At 35.6% G+C, this 26,325-nt stretch overlaps 1 protein-coding gene across 3 annotated transcripts in view; it reads right to left on the bottom strand.

The window, feature by feature from the left end:
• Window positions 1-26,078, bottom strand: part of LOC135086960 (tyrosine-protein phosphatase non-receptor type 61F-like) — a 111,858-nt gene extending 85,780 nt beyond the window's left edge. For all 3 annotated transcript variants that reach the window (XM_063981799.1, XM_063981797.1, XM_063981798.1), the window contains exons 1-2: window positions 25,760-26,078; window positions 18,126-18,287 (exon numbers count right to left, since the gene is read on the bottom strand). In XM_063981799.1, coding sequence (XP_063837869.1) covers window positions 18,126-18,287; window positions 25,760-25,828 — 231 coding nt within the window. In that variant the 5' untranslated portion in view covers window positions 25,829-26,078. The remainder of the gene's footprint in view (window positions 1-18,125; window positions 18,288-25,759) is intronic.
• Between the last annotated feature and the right edge of the window lie 247 nt (window positions 26,079-26,325).

Genomic DNA, 26,325 nt, shown 5'->3' with positions numbered 1-26,325 from the left:
TTTAATGACGATTTCAAATCTGTGATTGAAATATCTGTATCAGCTCTGGTTAAAAAAATATAACACTTGGGTCTTTTTGTAAAAAAAACACTCTTTTTTTAGAGATGATCCTATTTTATGAAGTGGTTAAGTTGAAAAAGCTTTCTTTTATTTGACTTCCTTGCTGATGCTGAAGGCAGACAGCTCTTCTGAATGATTCAACAGCAGTCAGCCATCATGTGTGCATTCCAGTGGCCCTGATAGCGTCCCTCTATCGTACAAAGGCCCTGGTGGATTTGCTCGCCATGTTCTTCACTTAGATCCTTAAAAGTTGTGATAAAATTGTTCAGGTGATTGGGAAGAGAGTGTAATTCGATGTTTATATTACATCCAACCAAAAAAACATGTTTGTAAGTGACTCATACGTTGATCGATGTGTAAGAATAGTAAGATTTTTTCGGATTTTCCAAAAAAAAAATTAAAATACCAAAATAACTCATTCCATGTCTTTTCGGAAGACTTGAAGATCCTAAATCTCTAAAACGATCGTTTAAACCATCTTGGCTACATGGTTTTGAAAATTTCGGGTCACATTCAAAGTCTCTACCACACTGACAGTTTTCGCCTCAAAATCCTCATGTGAAGTATCAACATGAGGTTCAGGTGACTTCTTAGGGTTGAAAAGACGTCTACATGCCAAACGTATGCAAGGAATTACTATTTAGTTCAATATTTTTTGGTTAATACCATTTTTGTTCAAAAATAAAAATAACAGTCGTCGCGATGGTTCAAGGGTTCCTTTCAGATCATAGCGGTTTCGTACCTAAATCTACACATATTCTTATTTGTTTATAAACGTAAAAACTCAACGCATCTTTTCCACGCCTTTTGCGGAATTCAAGGCTTATCTTTCATTTCCACTGGGTCCCCAAACCAATTTTTTTAAGCCAATTTTACGAACTTTGTCACATTTAAACGGATTATTTAAACATATCCTCTCCGCAAATGAAACAAAATTGATTTAGATAATTCACACAAACACTTCTTAATGCTACCATATTAAATTATACAAAGAAAACATAGTATTTTTTGATTTGTCGGCGAATTAAGACTGAAATTTAGCAATTTTTGAGTGAAAGCTATAACACGTAAACAAGAGCTGCTACGAAAAAATGGACGGCAGATTCAGAATCAGCGACGTCAAATTAATAAACATCATGTAATGAAAGTCAATCATTAGCCAAAAGTTGCAATTTTGTTGTGCAGTGTTATTATCGAATACTACAGTGCTTGAATTTTATTTTATTGGAGTGAATACTGGTTTTGCAGAGAGCTTTTAAATTAATATATTTTTAGTCATAATTCTTTATTAATTCCATGAAAAGATTTATAGGAACAGGCTTTCAAAACAAAGCATCACCGATATGTTTCAATAAATAATTATGAAAACCAATACATAGTAAAGCACTATTGTTCAATATTTGAGTATTATTCAATTCGACACAATTCAAATATCAAATAATCCTCTTAGTGAAAAATATATTCATTTCAGTTAAGAGCTTTTAACAAAATTGTACAATATTTCTGCATGTTACTATCACCGGTGAAAAAAAATACTTTTGTACATAATTTAACATAAGGTCATTATCATTTATCGTAAGACTGACTAAGTAGCTAAGATATTGTCTAAAAATCATAGTTATGTTGATAAACATACAGCTACTTATAGTATATTTCTTTGGCACTGATAACAAAATATTACTTTTGTTAGGTAAGTGATCACATAAACAACCTAAATGGTCTGTGTTAATTACCGACCACTTAATTGTAAGCGATTCCACGAGTAGAGAATGTAGCGATTAGTTACCAATTGTGTATCGTGTTTCCTTCGTGTTAAATTCTCTGAGCATACACACAATATGTCATGCACCTAGATATTCCTGAAAATGGGATAGGTATTGCAGAAACAGCACATTTCACCTAGCAAATGCAGTGGCATAAACTGTATTTCAGAACCCTAAGATATTTCGTGCATTGTAAATTATGAAATTCAATGTACCTACTCGTCTCTGTTACCAGCATGTGTACGTGGATGTAGCTATAATTCTGACGTATAAGTACAACCGACGACATCGTAAAGGTAGCAGGGAAGCGCTGGACGCAGGCCGCTACCAATCGATCAACGTGGAAAGCATTAGGGAAGGCCTATGTTCAGCAGTGGACGTCCTATGGCTGAAATGATGATAAGTACAATATTAAATTACATCAAAATTCACCGTCCTCACAAACTGTCGTGTTTACCATAAGTAAATGTAATATAAGTAGATATTATATACGCGCATATTCGTATTGATGGATTTTTTTGAAAATACATACGTAGGTACTTAAAAATAACCACAGTAATACTACTTAATTGGAAAAAATCTCTACAGTTCACACCGGATTTACACGTCATAATCTATTAGCCTTAAAGGCTCGAAGCGCACTGCATACAAACAACGTAATCAATAAACCAGTACCTTCCCTTTGCTACTAGCTAACAAAGTCCGCGAACTGACTGTCTGTTATTGAAACGTTTAATCGCATTAAGTCCTTTATGTGAAAAAATGTGCATTCAGATGTAATCTGCTCAAATGCATTGTTTTTCCTAAAGGATCGGCCAAACCAACGCTTGCAGCCCGCGTGCACGACTGCGATGGCGATGGCGATCCTACTGATTTCTTTCTACTGATCGCTGATGGTTTGGCCCATAAAGTTAATATACCTAGCGGAATAGAATAGAGCAACAACGAACTGTCCCTAGCAGCAATACTGTATGATAAAAAGAGATGCGTGATGCCCTCGCCGTCACGTCAAACAGAATCGTTTTTTTTTTTGCAACTATTTGACAGTACAGAGGCACTTATTGCCACGCTGAAAATATGAATTCTGAGATATTTTCAGATTTCACGTGAGTGAAATTGTGGATGTTTATGAGAAATAGTGCTTCAGAAACGTGGTGACTGGTTCAGTGACTGATTTATTGTACAAAACAGTGAAATAATCCTGACACCATAAAGTTAATATTCCTTCGGAATAGAGCAACAATCACGAGCTGTCAAACGAAACCAAAAATGAGATGTCATATGTGTGTGTAAAAATAAATATGTGTGCATGTCAGTGATGTATGTATGTCGTTACTTTTCACATGAATATCGATATCGATTAAATATTAATTAACACCTAACAGTAATAATATAAATAGAATAGGATAGAATGGGATTGTAGGTATATGGGAATTGGGAGAGTGGCCAAAGAAAATAAAAAAAAAACTCAAGATTAAAATTATTCAACTTATTTATTTGGAAGAATGAGAGTTACAAACATCAAGACATCCATACAAACTTTCGCATTTATAATATTAGTAGGAGTAAAACAATAATTAAAAAATGATAATTCTGACGATAACGTAAGAAAATAGGATTCTAACGATGTAATAATCGTTGTTGGCCGTATAGTGTAGTGGTTTGAAACGGACTACTATTCCGGAGGTAGCGGGTTCGATTCCCGCACAGTACAAACATCTGTGTGCATAAACATATTTATTATTATATTTAGTATGTAATATTTAGTTTAGTTTATTAACTAACAGGTAATTACAAAATAATACTTTTCTATATTCACATACAAACGCCATTTATGTACCTACATAATCAGCAGTCCATAGCTGGGCACCGTTAATCAAATAGTTAACTTCGTTAATCGTTAAACCGTTAATAAAAAAATTAACTTCGTTAAACGTTAAAACGTTACATTTCACAAGATTTAACGCAAGTTAACGTTAATCGTTAATCCGTTAACACATGATAATAAAACGAAAATAATATGTGTATGCAAGAATCAAATAATTTCGAAAGCTTGTATCGCGCATGGAATTTATTCCTCTTTTTTAGTCCTGACAAGGTTTCGATATGTCTAGGCTGTCTGTCTGTCTGTCTGTCCGAGGTTTTGCTTGGAAACTATTGGCACTAGGGAGCTTAACTTTATAGAGATATGTATATTAATACGCCGACAAAACGGTAGAATAAAATTTTGAAAAAAAATTTTTTTAGGGTAGCTCCCCTACATGTAAAGTGGGGATGAATTTTTTTTTCATCTTCGACCCCATCGTGTGGGGTATCGTTGGATAGGACTTTTAAAATGGCTTAGGGGTTCCTAAGACTTTTTTTCCATTTAGGGATCTGTTTGCAAATTATTAAAGTTTAAAGTGCCAATTTTTGTTCGAATAGGGCGTCCCCCCTCCCTCTAAAAACTAAACTGTTGGCTTGAAAAATCTGGAAAAAATCTTGATAATACTGCTATTCATGAACTTTCAAGGAAAACTATAGCTGTTAAGATACATCAATTAGCTTGAGAGTAATAGTCATTTTAACTCATGTATTACAAAATTTCTTAACTAGTGAAAATTCCTTAGAAGAAAATATGAAAAGTGACTGTAGATGAAGTAATTGCTTGCTTCTGAAATATACTGTGGTAACGACGGACCACTACGGAACCCTACACTGCGCGTGCCACACGACACGCACTTGGCCAATTTTTTTTGTTTGCACTACAAGCTTTCGAAATTATTTTAAAGACAAATCTAGCAAACCCAAACTCGATAAGTTTGCACCGTTTCGTTTAGGAATTCCTATGGCCAGCTCCTGACTCCATCATCAGGACCCTGGACATCATCTAGTACCAAAGTGCTCGAAAAGACAAATCCAACGAAACCAAATTCGATGCGATGCCGCCGTTTTATTTAGGAGTTCCTATGGCCACCTCATGACTCCATCATCATCAATGGTACCATAACATCGTCATCATCATAACAATGTATTGTCATCGTACTTACATAAGTATACCAAATTTCAGCTCAATCGGTTGAGGAAAACTGGTCTTAAAGTTCTAGCGTTTTTCAGCGTGCTTTTGGTAAATAGTAGGTAGGTACTGGATTAACGATTAACGGACTTAGGATAATTTAACGGAAGTTAACGAGTCCGTTAACATTTTTAAAAGTTAACTTAAAAGTTAATCCGTTAATAGAAATGTTAACTTCGTTAATTAACGATTAACGGATTAACGAGTTAATGCCCAGCTATAGCAGTGACTGTGATAAACAGCGCAGAAAATATATTTATCGATTGTGGTACAACCCTAGTGTAAAACGAAAATTATTTCTTTACACAAAATATTCATAAATTCTGGATTATGAGCATGAAATCTTTGCTTACAACTTAAATTAATGTTTAAAGAACATAATTATCACACTTAGTGCTTAAAATTCTAAGCACATTCACAAAAATAAAGCTAAAGTTTGGAGGTGTCGATTTCAATAAATTTACCTGTGAAATGAATATTTTGCAGGATTATTCCTTTGGTGTACATCACAATCAAGGACGGAACAGGTCACCATTATATAAGAAAACAAATTTTCCAAAAATAAACAGGATTTTACGATATTTTTATAAAAAACTATAATTTAAAATTTTCTTTGTGCCTCTATGTGTCACTGCCTGTCAAATCTTTTGCAAAAATGGTTCTATTGACGTGACGATGATAGCATCACACATCTCTTTTTATCACACAGGGTTGCAGATAGTGACATCTCGCTCGCTCATTCTTTGTTGCTCTATTCCGAAGGAATATTAACTTTATGCCTGACACTGACACACAAATGATATCCAGTGTCATCCAAAATCGGTATCGTTTGACAGCTCGTGGTTGTTGCTCTATTCCGAAGGAATATGAACTTTATGGTTTGGCCGAACCTTAAATCGTTTCGCGCGTGTCCTTTTTCGTGGAAAGCTGTGCTTGGGCCCGCTTCGAATAACATTTTCAGCTGTCCATTTAATACGGTCCGACGCTCCGTTTGTTTAAAGGGATTCGTGGCAACTGTAAAATTGCTTCCGCGTGGAAGGCTTCGCTGCAACAGTTTATTAAGCAGCTATTTCACAGCAAAATGGATTTAATATATCTCTCTCTCAAACGGATTAGTGCAGCTATTTGTTTCTTGGTATTGGAAAACTAGTTGTATTGAGCTAGATAGTAGTTAAGTTAAAATTGTTCAAACTTTTGCTAAAGGTACTTGAGACCCAGTTCATAAGTCACCTTGTTAGTGCAATTAGTAAGTTTGAGTAGAGATGTATAAACAATTATACTTACATAAACATTTTACTGTGTATTAGAAAGGGCTAAGGTTATGCATGTATATTAAGTTTGCTGTGACGTGAAATTAATCATGTTAAGTTTGCTAACTTTGACGATTGTTACTAAACTGCCATAAATAAATCCCTTATTTCTTAACGATATTTATATTTGTACATCACAAAACTGGGCCAACGCCAAAGGCTGAATTGTATTCAAATTAAATACAACAGCACGGATTATTATCTTCAACGAATCCTCTTCTAGTGCACTGAAATATTAAGTACAAAGAAAGCTCGTTACCACTTCTCTGAACACTGTATTACTCGTAACAATCAAACGGAATCTGAGAAGAAAAGCTTTGCAGTGTTACCGATAAAATTAACTCGGAATGAACTCGATTCGGATATAAAATAAAAACCGGAAAAGTGCGAGACGGCACTGAGACATCCGTACAAACCTGTAGATTGTATGTATAAGTAAACTCGCAGTTTTTTTGTACCTTTCAAGATTCTGAGCTAACGGGCAGTAAGTACCCTGTAGGTTTTTATTGCGTTGACTTAGGAGTTAGATTAGGTTAGGCACTAAAGAAATATATTCAAAACTGCCACGCGGTCTCGTGCTAGATGGGCGTCTTAAAGGCCACCTTCTATCAACGGGAGCGCGTGGTAAGTAACTTGCTTCTGAATGTATGTAACTTCTTACTTTTTTATATTTTTAAACCGGCAGACAGTGGTGACTGAGTTTGTTGCGGCGCTTCTTCTCAGCACTTGCCAAATGTTTGTCTCGAAGCGCTGGTAGGGCAAAAAAAGAATGAGACATGTATAGGCTCCTTAAGAGCATTTGACGATTTGCAAGAACTAATTTAATTAGTCTAAACAAATAAAGATAATTTTGATTTTGATTTTTGATTTTGAGATTTTTTCACAGCTCCCAGGGACAGTAGACGTGAGTATTTGATATGAATTTCAGCCTCCACGCATGCCTGAGAAAAAGGGTCTTGACAGACAGACTGAAAACAAAGTGATCTCATAAGGGTTCCGTTTTTTCTTTTGAGGTACGGAACCCTAAAAATGGTAACATTTCAACATGTCGTAGACGCCTAAATACCAACGCACAATAAATCGCCAGTCATCGATTATCGAATGATCGTAGGCAATAGTTATCAGATGTGCAATATCGCGTTGCACGTTGCACCACCGACCCGGGCGGAATTATAATGGCGCGTGTAATGGCCAATTCGTATGCGCCGGAGTTTCGCGGCCGCTTCAAACGGTTACGACGGCAGTGTTGCTATAGTGAACGATTTTTTCTTCTAGTATGGGACATATGAGCACTAACTGTGGTACGTCACTGGGTCTGGACTTCATGAGGTTTCGTTCGTTTCAGCCGAAAGACGTCCACTGCTGGATAAAGGCTTTCCACAAAGACCGGTCCTGCGCCGCTAAGAATTTTCCTGCCCCAGCGGCCATCAGCTCTACGAGCTATGTGCCACGCCCACTGCCACTTGATTTTAGCGATTCTGCGGGCTATGTCAGTCACTCTGGTTTCTTCTACTTCCTTCATGAGGCTTATGCCTTCTTCTTTGCCTGGCCCATTCCCATTTTATTTGGGGTCGGCCCTCCGTGTCATGCATCTCCAGGCGACTCGGTCCTAGGTCGTTTCACTTCGAAATGTAGGGACCACTATAATTAGAGACTTAGTAACCAGAGGTTTTCCTTAAAATTCACTTTTGATCCTATAGTAAAGTTTGGACCAAAAACAATTTACAAAAAGTTAAACGCGTAACCACTAGTTTTAGTACGGATATGTAATTTTGAACAAAGTGTTCAACGCGTGTTGAACTTTTTTGTGATAAAGCCAGTATAGTCGATCAGTGATTAAGTAAAAAGTCTCTTTGTGCACCTAAAGCTATGTCCAGCCGGTCTTTAAGGCTAAGAACTCATGGCGCGATTTTCACCCGCGCCCACGGCGGATGCGGGCCCGCAGCTTCTGTAGAATTAATATTAAGAGTAGTTCTGTAGAACTAAAAACTAATGTACAACTCACGACGCGGTTTTCGAACGCAGCGGGCGCGGTTGTAATCGGGTCCCGCTCGGCGGTTTTCGCGCCGTGTGTTCTTAGAATAACCGCGCAAATAACCGCTCCCGTGAGTTTTGAAATAAAACCGCAATTCCACAACGGCCGCGGGCGCGGGTGAAAATCGCGCCTTGAGTTCTTAACCTGACAACCTAAGTCTGACAACTATGCACCACACAATAGATGAAGAACACAAAGATTACTAGCTATTTGATCAGTGGAAGACAGCGGAAACCCGCCCAGTGGTGTTGGTAAAGTATGTTTGAACTCAGGGAACGGTTCTAATAGGAAAAGCTGTGAGAAAACTTGTATGACAGTCCGTTATTTCCGAAGATTGTTTGTGGACAAGGGAATCATTTAAGAGCTAATAATTTTTTTTTTTGTTACCCAAAAACGTAACAGGCTAGCAGCAGTTACGGAGAGAAATTAATGTGTGTGGTCTTCTAAGTATTATTTGTAATCTGTTGAATTGTTTCAAATTCAAACTGATAATTAATTTGCATCACATTTTTTTTATGCATCACAAGGCAGATATTTGCCCACAATCGCACCTGATGTTAAGTGGGATGCAGTCTAGCTAAGATGGTACATATCTGCCCCGTGAGTGCCTATTCACTCTCACCTTGAAAAGGACCGTAATAGTCTTCGTGAAAGACAGCAGCAGGCAACGAATTCCAGTCCCTAGCTGTTCGCATTATAAACGGGTCATCGAAACGCTTAGTGCGAGCTGGTGGAATGTCAACAATGCATGCAAATGCATGTAAACTGTTTGTAATTTTTTACTTTAATTTTACTTAAGATCACGCACTTGTGCCGGAATATTATCACGTTTATTGTTGCAACGTTGAGTGTATCACTGATCCAGGGTTACCCATCTATCAGTGTCCGGATTTGACCCAGTTGGAAGGGTTCGTTTAATACCGCGTTAGCAACACGCATTTGCAGGCACATTGTCGTTATAATTCGTTGCAATGTTGCTGCGTACTGACCTAGGGTTGCCACGCGTCCGGTATTGTCATAAAGGGTGAACGGACCGGGTGAAAAGTAATAGTTGCTATACGCCCATATGTATGTCCGGCATTATCAAAGGTGACTGACTGACTGACCTGACACAGTGATCAATCAACGCACAGCCCAAACGACTGGACGGATCTGTCTGAGATTTGGAATGCAGGTAGATGTTATGACGTAGGCATCCGCTAAGAAAGGATTTTACGAAACTCCACCCCTAAGGGGGTAAAACGGGATCCACGCGTACGAAGTCGCGGCCGCCCGCTAGTCCTCACATAAACGGCATCAGCGATAGAAAATAGCAAGGTAAATAGTCATAGTCTGGAAGTCACTTGATTGGACTCACGTCCAAAACATTAGTAGAGGGCCTGTAATCAGTTTATGACTAATGTAAAGATAAGAGTAATTGTTTAACAGTATGGACTCTCTGATATAAATAAAACCATTTTTTTTATCCACAACGCGGAAGCTCTTGGCCTGTATCTCATCTGATGGTAAGTGATGATCAGGCCGAAGGTGGAAGCGAGCTTCAGCTTAGCTTCAATATTTTCTTTTCAATTAAGTGTCCGAATATTAGGATTTTTAATGGATGGAAAATATCTTTGATTTATTATTTTTTATAAATCGATACAAAGAGAGTTCTAGATGTGTGTTTAGGAAATTTTCAAGAAGGTTTAGATAAGATACGGCGCTGTGTGAAATTGTCCAAAGATGTATTTATTACTAGCGGCCCGCCCCGGTTACGCACGATTGCAATGGAATTTCCCGGCTTTCCTCTTCTATAATATGCTTTTTTACACCTATAAACCTTCCTCTTGAGTCACTCTATTGTATTTAAAAAAGTATCAAAATCCGTTGCGTAGTTTTAAAAATCTAAGCATACATATGGACAGACAGCGGAAAGCGACTTTGTTTTATACTATGTAGTGATTATTTTATCTTACTAATATTATAAAGGCGAAAGTTTAGATGTCTGGATGTTTGTTACTCTTTCACGCAAAAACCACTGAATGGATTTTGATGAAACTTTACAGTGTTATTGTTTTAAACCCAGAATAACATATAGGCTGTAATTTATAACGATCCGTGACAAACTAAATTTCACGCGGGTAATGCCGCGGGCAAAAGCTAGTTTATTATAAGATGCATTCTCTGATGTCAATGTTGGTGTCAACCCTTCAGTGCCACAATGGCCGGCTCAATTGCAGCCATTGTCGGAACTGCATGTAGACGCCTCTATCGACGCGTTATAAGCCAATATAACGTCGTTTACCAACAATCGGCAGCAATTACAATTATGCGGAACGAAATTCCACATTCGATAGCAATTAACAGGCGATGATAAAAAAGTGGCTTGTTTTTATTTGCATATTCATCTCGGTTCTTGACGCAAAAGTCACGGTTGCCATTGCAGCGTGCTAACTGTATTTAGCCTTTAAATTGACGTTGATAGTACGGTTGCTTAATAATGCGGAGTCAATGATGATTACGCACTCGTATTTATTTCCAGTATTCGACAGAAAGTGTCGACGATGAGTAGCAATTTAAATAAATTAACATTTGTATATTTAAGATAACGATCCATTTCAATTTAAGCACAAAGTATTGTCGTAGTGCTAATCCAAGACAGTAGAAAGCACGTAAAATTAGCCCCAAGTTAAATGTACAATTTCTCCAATTGATTTTCTACTTTATACCCTACAAGGCACAAAATCAATTGCACTAAATACTAATTGCAGTGCTGTTTATTGATTTGCCGATGATTGTACATCAAACACCTATTAATTAGAGCTAAGTACATGGATTCAAATGGACGGTTGTCTCGTCCTCGCTGGCTAGAACAGGAACATAGATGTCTATCGTTTATTATTCAGCCACTAATTGCTTTAATAGTGGACTGAAAATAGCCGATTAAAGACGTCAGACAACGCTTCGATCCCTATCGATCCATGGATTGTTCCATAACACAAATATATTCAGCTTACCTGTAGGCGTTGGCAGAAATATCAGGTTCTTACCTATGAAATTAGCGTTTTGTACAGAGAATTTCACGAATACATTTTTCCATACTAACATTTTTGCGATTTTTTAGGGAGCCATAAATTCTATAAAATGTGTATAGATTGAAACAATATTAAGCTATAGAAAACATTAACATTAAAAAATGGTATCTGTATAAAAATGATTTTATTTTTGTAACGGAAACAGACTAAGATTTAAATCTAATTGAAATTTAAAAAAATACTTAAAAATGTATACGTATAAGTAAGTCCTTGAAATCAAACAAATAAAAAAAGAATGATGAACATATCTACTTATAATATAAAATAAATTAAGGGAGAGTCCGCTAATTTGGACCAGTTTTTTTCAATCCCATTTTACACATAGTTTTCTTTTGTTTTTGCTAATGTCCATGGTATATAATAAAAGATACATTATTCAACTTACTATTTCATAAGTATTAATTAACATGATTGTTGTATATTTAGCACAAATCAACAAAGTACGAGTTCAGAGCTTCGGTCCAATTTAGCCAACCGGTTCGATAATTTGTACCACAGGGTTACTAAATTGGATTTCAATAAATTTCAAGCCCTTAAAAAAACTATGGCAAAATATTATACGATACATTCTTAACAAATTAGGAAATGAAGAGGAACAGTAGTTAATAACATAGACAATCGATATTGTTTTATACGTTAGGGGCCGTCCATAAATTACGTCATCGATTTTTTCAGATTTTAGACCCCCCCCCCCCCTACAATCATCCTATCGTCATTTCTTAATGACCCCCCCCCCCCCCTTCTCCCAAAATTGACGTCATTACCAGTTTGACAAAATTAAAACATTGCAGATTTGAGAAAAATAGGGTATTACTGTATTTGTGTACATCTATGTTGCATTATGTATGTTTATTATGACTTATTTTAGTATTGTACGCGCCTTAGCCGCCTCTCACATTTGCAGTCTCACTTACTAGGTGTGCTGGAAGAAATTTCTTTTTTGGAAATAATCTTTTTGTATGTGAACAATAAACTATAAATAAATAAATAAGAATGACGTCAATTTCGAAACACCCCCCCTCCCTATCTATCATTTACCGTCATCCGCAGACCAAACCCCCCCCCCCCCCTAATTTAGAATGACGTAATATATGGACGGCCCCTTATCACGATTTTGAGTACAAGTTTTGTAATTCCAATTATCGTAACGCACACCTGTACCTAATCTACTTTGCCAGTCTTTTGCTTTCATTTATTGTTAGTCAAACATAACTAAGCTATTATAACTACAAAATATGATTTACTAAAAAAAAAATTCAAAATCCTTTGGTAAAGTTCCATACAACTTGATGTGGTACAATTTAGCCGACTAGGTGATAGTGCTTTTAAAAAATCGGTAAAAAATATAGCTTATAAATACCGAAAAATGTTTCAAATAATTGTAATCCACACTAATTTACGCTTCTAAATAATATATTAGAAACACCATGTGATAAAATTTAACAAAATTACAATCTAAACATGTATTGTCAAAACTTACTTGAAAACAATGAAAAAATACTTTTCAAAATAAAACACACGTGTTTGTTGTCACGGCAAAAACCACATGGCCGATATTAATTGATTTTAGTTGTGTATCGCTGAGTGTTGCACTTACAGACATTCAATAAATACTTTACGAAATATGAGGGTGGTACAATTTACCCGGCGGTACAATATACCGAACTCTCCCCTATATACTAATTAATGTCGAAGAAAAAACGCAAATTTCATAGGTAAGGACCAAATATTAGTAACTAGCACACTACTCGTACAAATTACACTTTAATAAATGAAATCTAGAAAATACGTTTCACACAAAAACTCATTAAAAAAAACTCATAAAACTCATTTGTTTCTGCAATAAGGCTTTAAAAAAGCACTTTTACACGTCCCAGTATTAACCCTACCACTGCTTCAGGACAATAAATGGGCCAGTGTTGAGAAGAAGCAGCGCAAGAAATTCAGTCACTATTGTTAAACGGTAAACTATGTCAGTAGCATTAACTCATATTGTTTTTGCATAAAATGTAAAGAATGGAAACGTATCTTATAGATTATTTGTATTATATTCACATAGAAGAACTTTCACACATCATCTTACCTATCGTGTAAAAAAAATACACCCATGTATTCCGATTCCACTGAAAAAAGGACGTATCCGTTTCCCGGATACGAACAAAATAATTTTGGGTAACATCCAATTATTCCCTTAATGATATCCTTTCTTGGAAATCAACGATTATTTGGAAATAAAAGAAGACCTGTTCCAGCTTTGCTCTTAGCAACAATACACGTGTTGACACCACCAATCAAATGACGTACTTTTTAAAACTGTCAAAACGCGACTCTCCCATAGATTTTGTAGGGCAATACAAGCAAGTGACGTCAATATTTTGTCAACTCAATTAAACTACTTTTTTTTTTTTAATTACAAAGCCACCAAAAATCATAATTTACAGGTAATTTAAAATTAATTAATTTTTTAAGCCCAGAATGAAGTGTCTTTTTAAAAAAGTTGTGTACTCAAATAATTTGTAAGCACTATTTTTAATAGTCCAAGCAAATAATGACTTTGAGTTTGTTCTTTTTATCAGAAAGGTATATCCCACCAAAAACATTCTGTAAAAAACTAGCCAAGTCTCGATGGAGCTGCTTGTTTATCTCTAAAAAGTAATGAAATCTAGACAAAGTCGTGCCAAGTCTATGGTTCCTTACTGCGATTTCTTTATTATTACCTATAGTTAATGTTGTGTGACTTGGCCGTTGAAGGGTGACAAAACCAGGTGCTCCATGACACCATTGCACCAATCTCTCGCCAGAACCGGTACCCATTGACGATGGAAAATTGCCACTTGGAAAACGTTGATTCAACAATAACCAGTCAATTGTAGGTTTAATAAAGCTGCGTATTTCAATAATACTTATGTATGATTATCTTAATAAAGATTGTTCAACGGCCAAGTCACACAACATTAACTATAATAATAAAGAAATCGCAGTAAGGAACCATAGACTTGGCACGACTTTGTCTAGATTTCATTACTTTTTAGAGATAAACAAGCAGCTCCATCGAGACTTGGCTAGTTTTTTACAGAATGTTTTTGGTGGGATTTCACTTATTTTTGTAGAAAGTGGCAAAATTATTTAACGTCGCGTCGTCGTTTTATCGATTTTTTTTACGATATTAAACACAAATAAACTCAACGACCTTTAAAATGGACAACGAATCAGAATTGTTTTAATAACATAACCTTAGCGAACCTTACAATCTTAGATTATTAATCTAAGCTTAGGTACAATATAATAAACGAAATCAACGAAATGCAAATTACACAACATTCAACTTAATCTACGGGGGGAATCTACGGGGGGCTCTAGAAAGGAAAAAAATGTGGACACCGCTTGCTAGTGCTAGCGCCATCTAGCGGTGAGCGATACAGGCGAACACCACGGTGCCGGAGTAGTATTCACTATGAATGTGGTGTTACTCCAGATCTTCGATTTTCCTAGTTTTTATAGTTTTCCCTTTATGTGGCCATTAAACCCTAACTCTGTACCAAATTTCAGCTCTCTGAGTTAATGGGAAGTACTAGTTCTATTTTGATGATCATCAGTGAGTGAGTGAGTGTCGTAAATGCGAAACTTCGCTTTCGCTTAACTTCGGAACTAAATGACCTACAGACTTGAAATTTTGGATTTTAAGTATGTGATTATAGCTTACTAGATGACGAAAATTTCTGCGTTCTGGTCTTATCCAGAGGTTCTCAAATAGGGGCCTGAAAATGCGGCGAAATGGTTCCAGTAAAGGATGGTACGGCAGTGTTTGCTTCGCGCTCGACTTGGCGGGGGCACTGCCGTGCCCCCAGATTTTTGTGTGAATGTTCTCCCACGTAATTTGCACTCACCTTGAGTTGCTATCTTCTTTCGCCGAATCAGCTGACCTCCTATATTAGTAATTTAGTATGGTGCTAAAGACTTCTAATGTTCTTTTAATTTATATAATTATACAGGGTGACTGGAACTGAACCCGCCATAGCTAATACGCGTATAGAGGAGGTCATTTGCTAATTATTGAACCTTACTTTCTATGACTAAAGTTTCAGAGTTTAGGAGATATGTAAATTTTTATACTTTTTCCGAAATTTGACCTAAAAACGGCTTATTTTTTTTTTCTCGCATGATTTTAACCGATTTTTTTATTTGGTAATAATATCGAATAAACCTTTAGTCAAATAAAATAAATTTCAGATCCAGATAATGATTGAATAACTAATTACGAGCCGTCAAAGTTTAACAAAAGTACAAACCATGATAAAAAATTCAAGTTCAAATTCGATTTAAAAAAAAATTAATGGTGATAATGGATTGCCAATGATCTTAAAAATATCTTACCTTCTCTTCTTTCCAATGATATATCACACGTAGTAATTAGATATTGAAATTTATTAAAAATTCAAAGTTTATGAAAGAAAATGGAGTAATAATACGAAAATTATTCATACAAAGTTTCTTCAAACATCTCATATTTTCTGCGATACTCCTTTTCATAACTATTTTTGTGTGTTTTTTGAAAAATTAATTTAAAATAATAATCACATTATGAAGAAAAGAGTTTACAAAAATTCAAAATCAACTTTGTACGGATAATTTTTGTATTATTACTCCATTTTCTTCCATAAACTTTGAATTTTTGACAAATTTCAATATGATAATTACAACGTGTGATATATCATTGAAAAGAAGAGAAGCTAAAGATATTTTTAAGATTATTGGCAATCCATTATCACCATTTTTTAAATTTAAATCGAATTCGAAGTAGAACTTTTTATCGTGGTTTGTACTTTTGTTAGACTTTGGCGGCTCGTAACTAGTTATTCAATTATTATCTGGATCCGAAATTTATTTTATCTGAATAAAGACATATTCGATATTAATATCTAATAAAAAAAACTGTTGAAATCACGCGAGAAAACAAAATTAAGCAGTTTTTAGGTCAAATTTCGGAAAAATATGAAAAAGTTTAAAAATTGACATATCTCCAAAACTATAAAACTTTAGACATAGAAAGTCAGGTTCAATAATTAGCAAATGACCTCCTCTATACGCGTATTAGCTATGGCGGGTTCAGTTCCAGTCACCCTGTATAAAATGCATTGAAATTAATTGGTTTCAACCCTTAAACGGCCAATGCTAGTCCAAATTATGCATTGGTTTTGGACCTTAATAAAAGGTTTAATTTTTTTCGGAAACTATATATATTCTGGGTTAAAAAGATTACTAGAAAATTAACAAGCCTTATACACGAAAATCTAGTACTTACGGGCAGATTAATACAGAGCGTTTCATTGGCTCCAAAATTACTTTCTTTTGCATTGAATAACTTGTCATCTACCGGAAACGATATGACACGAGTGTTACTTATTTACTAGCTGTGTACCAATCTGCCAAATTAAATTACATAGAAGGCATAGACGTCGGAAAGCTGATATTATATTACTGTGTCCCTAAAGGTATTTCATCTCAAAAACCTGATGGACTCAGTTTTAATTATTAATATTATTAAAAGCATGAAACTTAAGATTTAAATTGGTGTCGTTATCGTCAAAATCTTAGGAGAACTTTATAATCAAGGCCATTTTAATCAAAGGGCAGGTCATATCAATTTCTTAAGCTCGAGTCGAGAGTTATACTTGCGTAGGTATTTAAAAGGGTTTTAGAAGTTTTTACTAACTTATAACTTCTAGGTTTACAAGTGCTTTATTAATACTGTTAATAAATAGATGTATGTGGTAATAAACATTTTAGGGTACCTATCCCCTACGTGTAAAGTGGGGATAAATTTATTTTGCATCTTCTACCCCATCGAGAGGGTTATCGTTGGATAGGTCTTTTCAAATGGCTTAGGGGTTTCTAAGACTATTTTTCTATTTAGGGATCTGTTTGCAAAATATTAGTTTAAGGTGCCAATTTTTGTTCGAGTAGGGTGTCCCCCTCCCCCCTCTAAAAACTAAACTGTTGGCTTGAAAAATCTGGAAAAATTCGTAATAATACTGCTTTTTAAGAACTTTCAAGGAAAACTATAACGGTTAAGATACATCAGTTACTTTAAGAGTTAGTCATTTGACTCGTGTATTATAAAATTAACCAGTAAAAATTCCTTAGAAGAAAATATGAAAAGTGACTTTAGATTAAGTAATTGCTTGCTTCTAAAATATATTGTGGTAACGACGGACAACTACGGAACCCTACACTGCGCGTGGCATGATACGCACTTGTCCAATTTTTTTTCAATCCATATCTGCCCTGAATCTGAGTAAATACAAATGAGTAGGTCATCTTCATAGAAACTCACCGAGCGCGGTTTGTATGTGAGCGTGCGCCAATACGTATGCGGCGCGCACGCACACACTGACAAAATTCAGCGCACCTCACCTAGGGTTGCCAGGCGTCCGCCGGTTGCCGCGCCAGGCGAAAGTCAAGCCACAGAATCATATGAAGCGCATCAGGATGTTGGATAGCAACCGATGATGATATTACTCACTCATGAACTGACCCATTTGGCCGGACTTTAAGGTAAAATGTCCGGCCAAAATGAAGCACAAAGTCCGGCTTTTGTGATTTTGGACCTGGCAACCCTAAGCTCACCGTTAATCCACGCTAAATTTTGTCAGTGTGTGCGTGCGCGCCGCATACGTATTGGCGCGGCGCGCTCACATACAAACCGCGCTCGGGCATTTCTATGAAGATGACCTACTCATTTGTATTTACTCTGCCTGAATTTCCCTGCAATTTCTCTTGAAACTATCTACCCCCAAGCCTTCCAGCGGCGTACCTGCGTGTGCTTACCTTAACCAGGTTGGCGTTGATGTAGTCCCGCTCGGACCGCTGCAGGATGACCCGGCTGTGGTCGTACGGGTTCACATCCCGGTAGCGGTTCAGCGGCTTGTTCTGCGGCTTCTTCGCCTCAATGCAGGTGTACGGGTAGCTTTGGCATTCTCTGCCGATTTTCTGCGGACAAGAACCGTGGTCAGCATTTTTGGTTGTTACGGTCAGCTTCAAATAATTCGTGACACTAAGGCCCAGAACAGACGGTGAAACGAAACTGCAACTGCTAGTTACTTTTGAGTTGCATCTAAGTTTCTGCCATAGCGTCCGTTGAGAGACCACACATGACGCGAAACTTTCAGTTTGAAACTTTCAGTTTCAGTTTCATTCATCAGAATCATCAGAAAGTTGCAGTTTCGTTGCAGTTGCGTTTCACCGTCTGTTCTGGGACTAAGGTTGGGTTGCACCATCTTACTTCAACTTTGACAAACGTCAAAAATCTGTCAAACTCCATACAAAAAGAGTTACGGTCAAAGTTAGGTGGTGCAACTCAGCCTTAGGCTCAGTTGCACCATCTTATTAACCGTAACAATGACAATAACCGGTGCATTTTGTATGGAGTTTCACGGATTGTTGACGTTTTTCAAAGTTAAAGTGAGATGGTGCCACCTAGCCCTAATGTTGCCAAAAAGTTCGTAACTCGTCTTGTTACAATGAGGGCTATCGTTTTAGCGCTCACCAGTTTGCGCCACTGTAGAGTAAGGTCCTGTCACTTGCTAGTAGCGAAGACAGTGGCACCAACTGGTGAGTGCTAAAGTGGTAGGAAAACTATCGCATTTGCACTCATCAAGATGGCGCCACTGTAGAGTAAGGTCCTGTCAATCGCCAGGGGTGCCAACTGTTAAGTATAAAAACGATAGCCCTCATTGGAATAAGCTTGTATTGTCGACTTTTTGGCCACTTTGGGTGATGCGAACTATTTACCGCTGACTGTAACAAAATTGAAACGAGTATTTCTTAGGCTGAGTTGCACCATCCTACTTTAACTTTGACAAACGTCAAAAATCTGTCAAACTCCATACAAAAACACCGGTTATCATCATAGTTACGGTCAACGTTAGGTGGTGCAACTCAGCCTTAATGATGTGTCAAAAACAGTGGAATCTGTAACTATAGATAACCTTAATCATAGGCTTCCTAGGCATATAATTTGATCCTAGTAAAAATATCACGATGAACAATATTTTAAGCGACTGATCTAAACCATAAATTCTAGCTAGTTCTATGGACTAAGCCCTTTTTTATGGGACCGAGTCTAGTAGGAGTAGAAAGGTCAGGCTGTATCTCAGGATAATTAAATTAAATTACATAAATGTATGTCTTTACGTCACGTGTTCAAAATGTTGAAATAAAATAAAATATCGCGTAAATGTTCTTGAATAAGAAAACCATACTCTTTTTAATTTGAATTTTATGTATTTTATACATCTAGCCATTTTTGCTGACAAGGAGACATTTTTTTGGCTATCGCAATCTATTTTGCATACGTTTTATAAATGGATGTTGATAATATTCATTGACTTACTCATGTACGTATTTTTTTTATAGAAATGCGATAAGTGTTCGTTCAATCGAGTTGAGTTTTGTAGATTAAATAGATTCAAAATAAGGTTTTGGAACAGTATAATGTATCTTTATTTACCTGAAAGAATAGTATAAGACTTGATGAAACTGGAAATTCATATTGGCATTAGTAACAGGAAATTATAGCCTGACCAGGAACATAAAAACCCTGGCATAGAGGCGCTTCAATTGCATTTGATAGTGCAACACTGGGTACAGTCGTACGGTCGTACCTGTATTAAATTAATAGGCTAACTTTATGTATCAGGATTCAGGATTATAGGCTTATTTAATATTTTCATAAATTAACAAAAACATATTATATTATAGGTAAACTGGTTTAAATAAATTAAATGAAACCATCAATCGAGCAAGTAGGATTTTATTATTATTCATCAATAATCAAATTCTGAACTTGAATATTCAACTACAATGTCTGCTCATGAACGCTTCAAACTCGGTACTTCTTTCCCAATTCCATAAAATTCAATACTTACAAAGTGACAAAAAACTTTAAAATAGGTAGTTGAAACAAACCACAGCTAATTTTCATAGTTGACTGTACTATACGATAAACATGTCAGTCAATTTGACAACCTTTGTCGGAAACATTATTCAATGAAAATATTGTCCGAACCCTTAGTATTTCTCTTCGACAAATACTTTAACACATTGTGAACCACTTTTCTTTCACGACTATAAAAATATTTTAGCAATTTAATTCACAAAATCAATTGCGCACATTTAAAATAAAGTTTGTTTACACTTGGACAGCAATAGACTGACATGCAAGGTGACATATCAATGAAGTTTTCAGTTACTGTTGCCATTAAAAGAAATTAGTACCATTAATTTTCCGCAACATGGCGAGGGTTTTTATGTTCCTGGTCAGGCTATAAAAAGACTAATTTGCAAAACTATGTGTAAAACAAACCCTATAAAACGAAGACCTGCGAGTATATTAAAAATGTTAAAACCGCACGCTGGCAGAAATAGTAACATTTCATGACAAACAAAATATTGCTATAAGAGCAATCCTACGGTGAATTTAGGTCAATTATATTAAAATAACATCACTTACGTAAAGTGCTACTTTTTAAGCTAAATAGGTAATCTTTTGTTCATTACTAGCTTTCCAACCGCGGCTTCGCCCGCGTGAAAAACGGGCTGTTATTTGGGTTTTCCCGAAAATTATTCGAATTTTTCTCGCCGTAAAAACCATCCTTGGACTTCACCGAACATTAAAAAAAAGAACTGGTAAAATTGGTCCAGGCGTTGTTGAGTTATGCGCTTTTACCAACACATTTTGCGATTCATTTTTATATTATAGATGATATTACTTTATCACTTTCGTCGTGATTATTTATTAATATATTTTTTTGCGAATGTGTGAATTAATTCAGTTATGGTGTTTATTAGATAGATATTTTTACGGTATTATGGAAAATTATGGTAAAAATAAAAGCGGCGTTTCTTCTTAGCACTTGCCATATGTTTGTCAAGCGCTGGTAGGGCCCTAAAAGATAATGAGACATGTAAGTGCTCCATAACGGCTACCTTTTTTTATTTAGGTTTATAAGTGTCAAAATATTGGTTTAAACTGAATAAAATAATTTTGATTTTGATTAACTCATTTTGGAGGTAAAATATAGCGTAAATCTAGCTTTTTAAGTCAACCGTTATTAGATCAATCGTATTTCTACGTATCTTTTGGAGGCAGTTTTATCGAAAATAACTAATTTATGTAATAGTTTGTTGTTCTGAATAAAAGTATTAAATTATTATAAATAGCCGAATCGATAGACTATACAGGATGACTGGAACTGAACCCGCCATAGCTAATACGCGTATAGAGGAGGTCATTTGCTAATTATTGAACCTTACTTTCTATGACTACAGTTTTATAGTTTAGGAGATATTTCAATTTTTATACTTTTTTCAGATTTTTCCGAAATTTGACCTAAAAACTGCTTAATTTTTTTTATGATACGATATTTAATACTAATATCGAATAAACCATTAGTCAAATAAAATAAATTTCAGATCCAGATATTGATTAAATAACTAGTTACGAGCCGCCAAAGTTTAACAAAAGTACAAACCACGATAAAAAATTCAAGTTCGAATTCGATTTAAAAAAAAACTAATAGTGATAATGGATTGCCAATGATTTTAAAATTATCTCTACCTTCTCTTCTTTCCAGTGATATATAACACGTAGTAATTAGATATTGAAATTTATTAAAAATTCAGTGTATGGAAGAAAATGGAGTAATAATACGAAAATTATCCATACAAAGCTTCTTCCAACATCTCATATTTTCTGCTATATTCCGTTTCATAGCTATTTTTGTGTTTTTTGAAAAATGAATTTAAAAATAATAAACACATTACGAAGAAAAGAGTTTTAAAAAATTCAAAATCAACTTTGTATGGATAATTTTTGTAATATTACTACATTTTCTTCCATAAACTTTGAATTTTTGACAAATTTCAATATCTAATTACAACGTGTGATATATCATTGGAAAGAAGAGTAGCTAGATATATTTTTAAGATTATTGGCAATCCATTATTATTATAATTTTATTTTAATAAAGATGTATTCGATATTAATATCAAATAAAAAAAACTGTTGAAATCACGCGAGAAAAAAAATTGAAGCAGTTTTAAGGTCAAATTTCGGAAAAATCTGAAAAAGTATAAAAATTGACATATCTCCTTAACTATAAAACTTTAGTCATAGAAAGTAATTAGCAAATGACCTCCTCTATACGCGTATTAGCTATGGAGGGTTCAGTTCCAGTCACCCTGTATAGTATGCGGAACCACTGAAAGTGATAATTTGTAACAATTTGAGGTTGGGCTTGGGTTAAGATGAGGTACATAATCGATGTTTAAACTCCATGGAGTGGTCTTAGAACTGAAGTTAAAACCATGAGACTGATGTAACTTTCTTGAATTGTATTATTTTTATTTAATAATTGAATAACTTATATTTGAGTGCCGTTTACTAAGATGATAGGATCTTTCAGCGACCGATATCGATTTATCGGTTCTCTAAAGCGGCGCTTGCGCAGCCATGTGGTCTTTATTCGATTTATAATTACAACAAAACAAAGAATGACATTAGAAAATGTAAGAATTAGAAATTAATTAGACAAACGTATTTTTTTCTCTTGCATGGAGTTTATTTGAATGAAATAACAGAATACTTATCTTAGTTATCTTTAAATTCTGAATCTTTGAATTGGTTTTATATCAAACTAATTTAGAAGCTGGTGCATTTAGCCCAATAAGTGACAATTGACCGATGTATGGGATAAAATCAGTAGGAAAATTGCGTATCAGCCGAATAGAGATGTTGACACCACCAATCAATTGACGTACTTTTTAAAACTGTCAAAACGAAACTCTTCCATAGATTTTGTATGGCACTACAAGCAAGTGACGTCACTATTTTGTCAACTCAATCAAACTACTTTTTTCATTACAATGCGAACAAAAATCATAATTTACAGGTAATTTAAAATTAATTAAGTTTTTAAGACCAGAATGAAGGGTCTTTTTAAAAAAGTTGTGGTTTCGAATTATAGGGGTATGGTGTCAAACTGTCTATTGCATATGGTTGATCGTCGTTTATGAGGCTTATTTCCAGTAAATTAAAAACCTAAGATGATCTGCGCGCGCGCAGTTTCAACCAAATGTGATTCATAAATTGTTGGTAATCTATGCCAGTACGAACTTTAGACACGAGAGTGAATTCATTGAATAATGGAAGGAAGTTGATAAGTATTGGGAACAGTGGTTGCATGGATCGGCTTAAAATAAGCAGAACAATTTGTCCCTAATATTAATTGAACTTTGATGTGGTATAATTAAATCCCAATTTACTTTATACTGTTTTAGATCAAGATCATTATATGTTGATGATTGAAAAATTAAATTAGAAACTATTATATAAAAAGCACAAGGATGAACTTAATTAGTTTGTTTTACAAGTTCTCAAAGCAAAAATAATTCATTATCATAAATTTCTTTTACCAGGTGGGAAGGAAAATGAATCACACCTTTGTTATACAATTTATTTTATTAAATATACAAAAATGTTAACTACTACAATCTTAAGCAAATATGATGATTATAAGATTTTCTGCATGCATCAGTAGTTTCTTCAAATTGTAAATTTTCATGCTTCCTTGGTACTGCACAATAATGGCCAATTACCTTGTTTAATTTGTTTACCATGTAAGTAAACAATGATCTCTCTCAAAGTTGGTTCATGTTATAGTTTTTACTGTCATTTATTTTGTGTAGTTTTCATCCAGACAATATGACTGTATGAAATTGCTTCATCATAGATCACTATTTGGTTAATTGGTTACTTGGCTTGCTTTAGTATTCTTTTGAACTTGTATCTTCAATCAATACTTATTTTGTTCTTCAATTTTTTTTCATAATAAGCCTTAGTTGGTTCACCAATTGCTCATAGAGGCTGATGATCAAAGGCCTGATGGACAGGTACTGGCAGCCATATATGAACAGCTTCAAAATGGATGGAGGTGTGAGCAATCCAACAGTGTCTCATATGCATGGCCCATGAAATGATCTCGGGGACTGACAGCAGAAATATCCATTGAAGGTTGACCCCCTCAACCATTACTGGAGCAATGTCTACTCAAGTCCGGTGCCATCTGCCTGCTAGTTGCTTTTAGTCCATTTCCAAAAGTTTTCACCCTTCTTCTTCATTTCAATTTGAATCCAAGAAACAATCCAGCCCAATCCACCATATCAATAACTGCAGTGTCTATTGATCCATATACAGTAGAACTCCAATTATCCGAATTAATGGGGACCGGGACCCATTCGGATAATCAAATATTCGGATAATCGGATTTTTTAAAAAAAAATTGCCATTGGAAAGAATAAAAGCTACGTTTTGATATTGCACTATTTTTTTATTGAATTAAATGAAAGAAACATGAAATTTTCACATGTTTTAAATATAAATAAAATGTACTTATGTACAAGTTTAGAAATAAAAATCATTGTTTTTTAAACATCTCCGTTAATGTAAGCTGTTTTGCGGTCTTCAACCGTTTTCGGGCAGCCAGGTCACGCATTCGCTTGACGGTGAGCAGTTGCAAGTGGTCACACTCGGGCTGACGCTCCATCCACTTCAAAGCAGTCTCGAGGCCGGCAAATGCTTCACTAGCTGATGGTCCAGCGTCTACTTCAACATCAGCAGAAAGTTCTTCTTCCACTTCCACTTCAACATCTTCTCTCACACTTACAACAATTTCATCGTCATTGAGAATTTGAAAACCAGGGTGATTCGGATAATCGGCGATTCGGATAGTCGGAGTTCGGATAATTGGAGTTCTACTGTAGTAAGTATTGATCCAGCAGATATATCACAGAGCGCCATCTGTTGCCAACTGTCCATCAGAGTATTGATTTTCAATATCATCTTGATCTTCACAGCACTGTTACTCCACATCTTACAATATGTAATTCGCTGTGGCAGCTTCAACATTCATTGCCATTCATTAGGAGTTATCAAATCAATAGGCAGCAATTCGCATTGCAATATACAGTCAGTTAAATCGCTAGGCACCACACAGCCAGTTTCAGAATTTCAGACTTCAGTGGCCTACAGTAAGTTGTTCATTGAATACAGGCAGCTTCTTTGTCAAAAAAGACAAATATACCACTAAAAGTTTTAAATATCCCACTTCTTAACACCTAAACTTTTTACGAAAACAGGGTTCATTGTCATTAGGCTGTACGTGTTTACGATCTGTGCCTGTCAGTTAGGCAACCTTAAAAAGTTCTTCAAGAAACCACAACAAAGCAAAAGATCAAACAAACAATACTTTCTCTTTAATTCCGAAACTAATTTCCACAATACAACCCGAGGAAAAAGTTTTAAATTACTTTTGAACTATTTCCCTAACCGCGATTTCGTTAGATTACACTAGTACAAGTGCGTGGCAAGAGTTGTACACTAAGTTACACCTACGCAGACTCACCTGGTAAACTAGAGGCCAAGCGTTCCTGCTGGCAATTTCATTGTACTCCACTTCTACGGTATTATTCATTTTCACTTCGTTCAAAACAGGTCTATATCATTTCAAAAACGTCCAGCCTCAGTGCAAGATATATCCGGATAGCGAAGAGAGAATGTATCAGACGTCCGAATCCCACAGAGTCCCGACGTGAAATGAGGCTGAGCTCCAGGACCCGATGACAACAACAAACACACTGAACAGCGTATTAATTTACTTTATTGTAACCATGCGAACGATGGAAACGATAGCTTTGATATGCCGTGCGGCCTTCCTGTCTTGAGTGAATGCACCGCTGTCTATTTTCGTGTTGCCAGAGTATAAAATCTGGTTTCTACCACTATGGTAGTTTCAATTTCTGAACGAAAAGTTGCGGTCCAACAAAATATAATAATTTCAGAATCATCAAAAAATTTTTTATACCTATCAATTTAATGAAAAATCTGTGTGGATGTGAATTATGATGTCAAAATGTGAATTCACTATGCCTGCCCTGATTGCACTAACTTTTAACATCTCCAATTCGTTGG

This window comes from Ostrinia nubilalis, chromosome Z (genome assembly GCF_963855985.1).
Source record: "Ostrinia nubilalis chromosome Z, ilOstNubi1.1, whole genome shotgun sequence".
NCBI lineage: Eukaryota > Metazoa > Arthropoda > Insecta > Lepidoptera > Crambidae > Ostrinia > Ostrinia nubilalis.
Note: the sequence above shows the minus strand (reverse complement) of the source record. Positions and strands in the feature narration are given on the sequence as shown.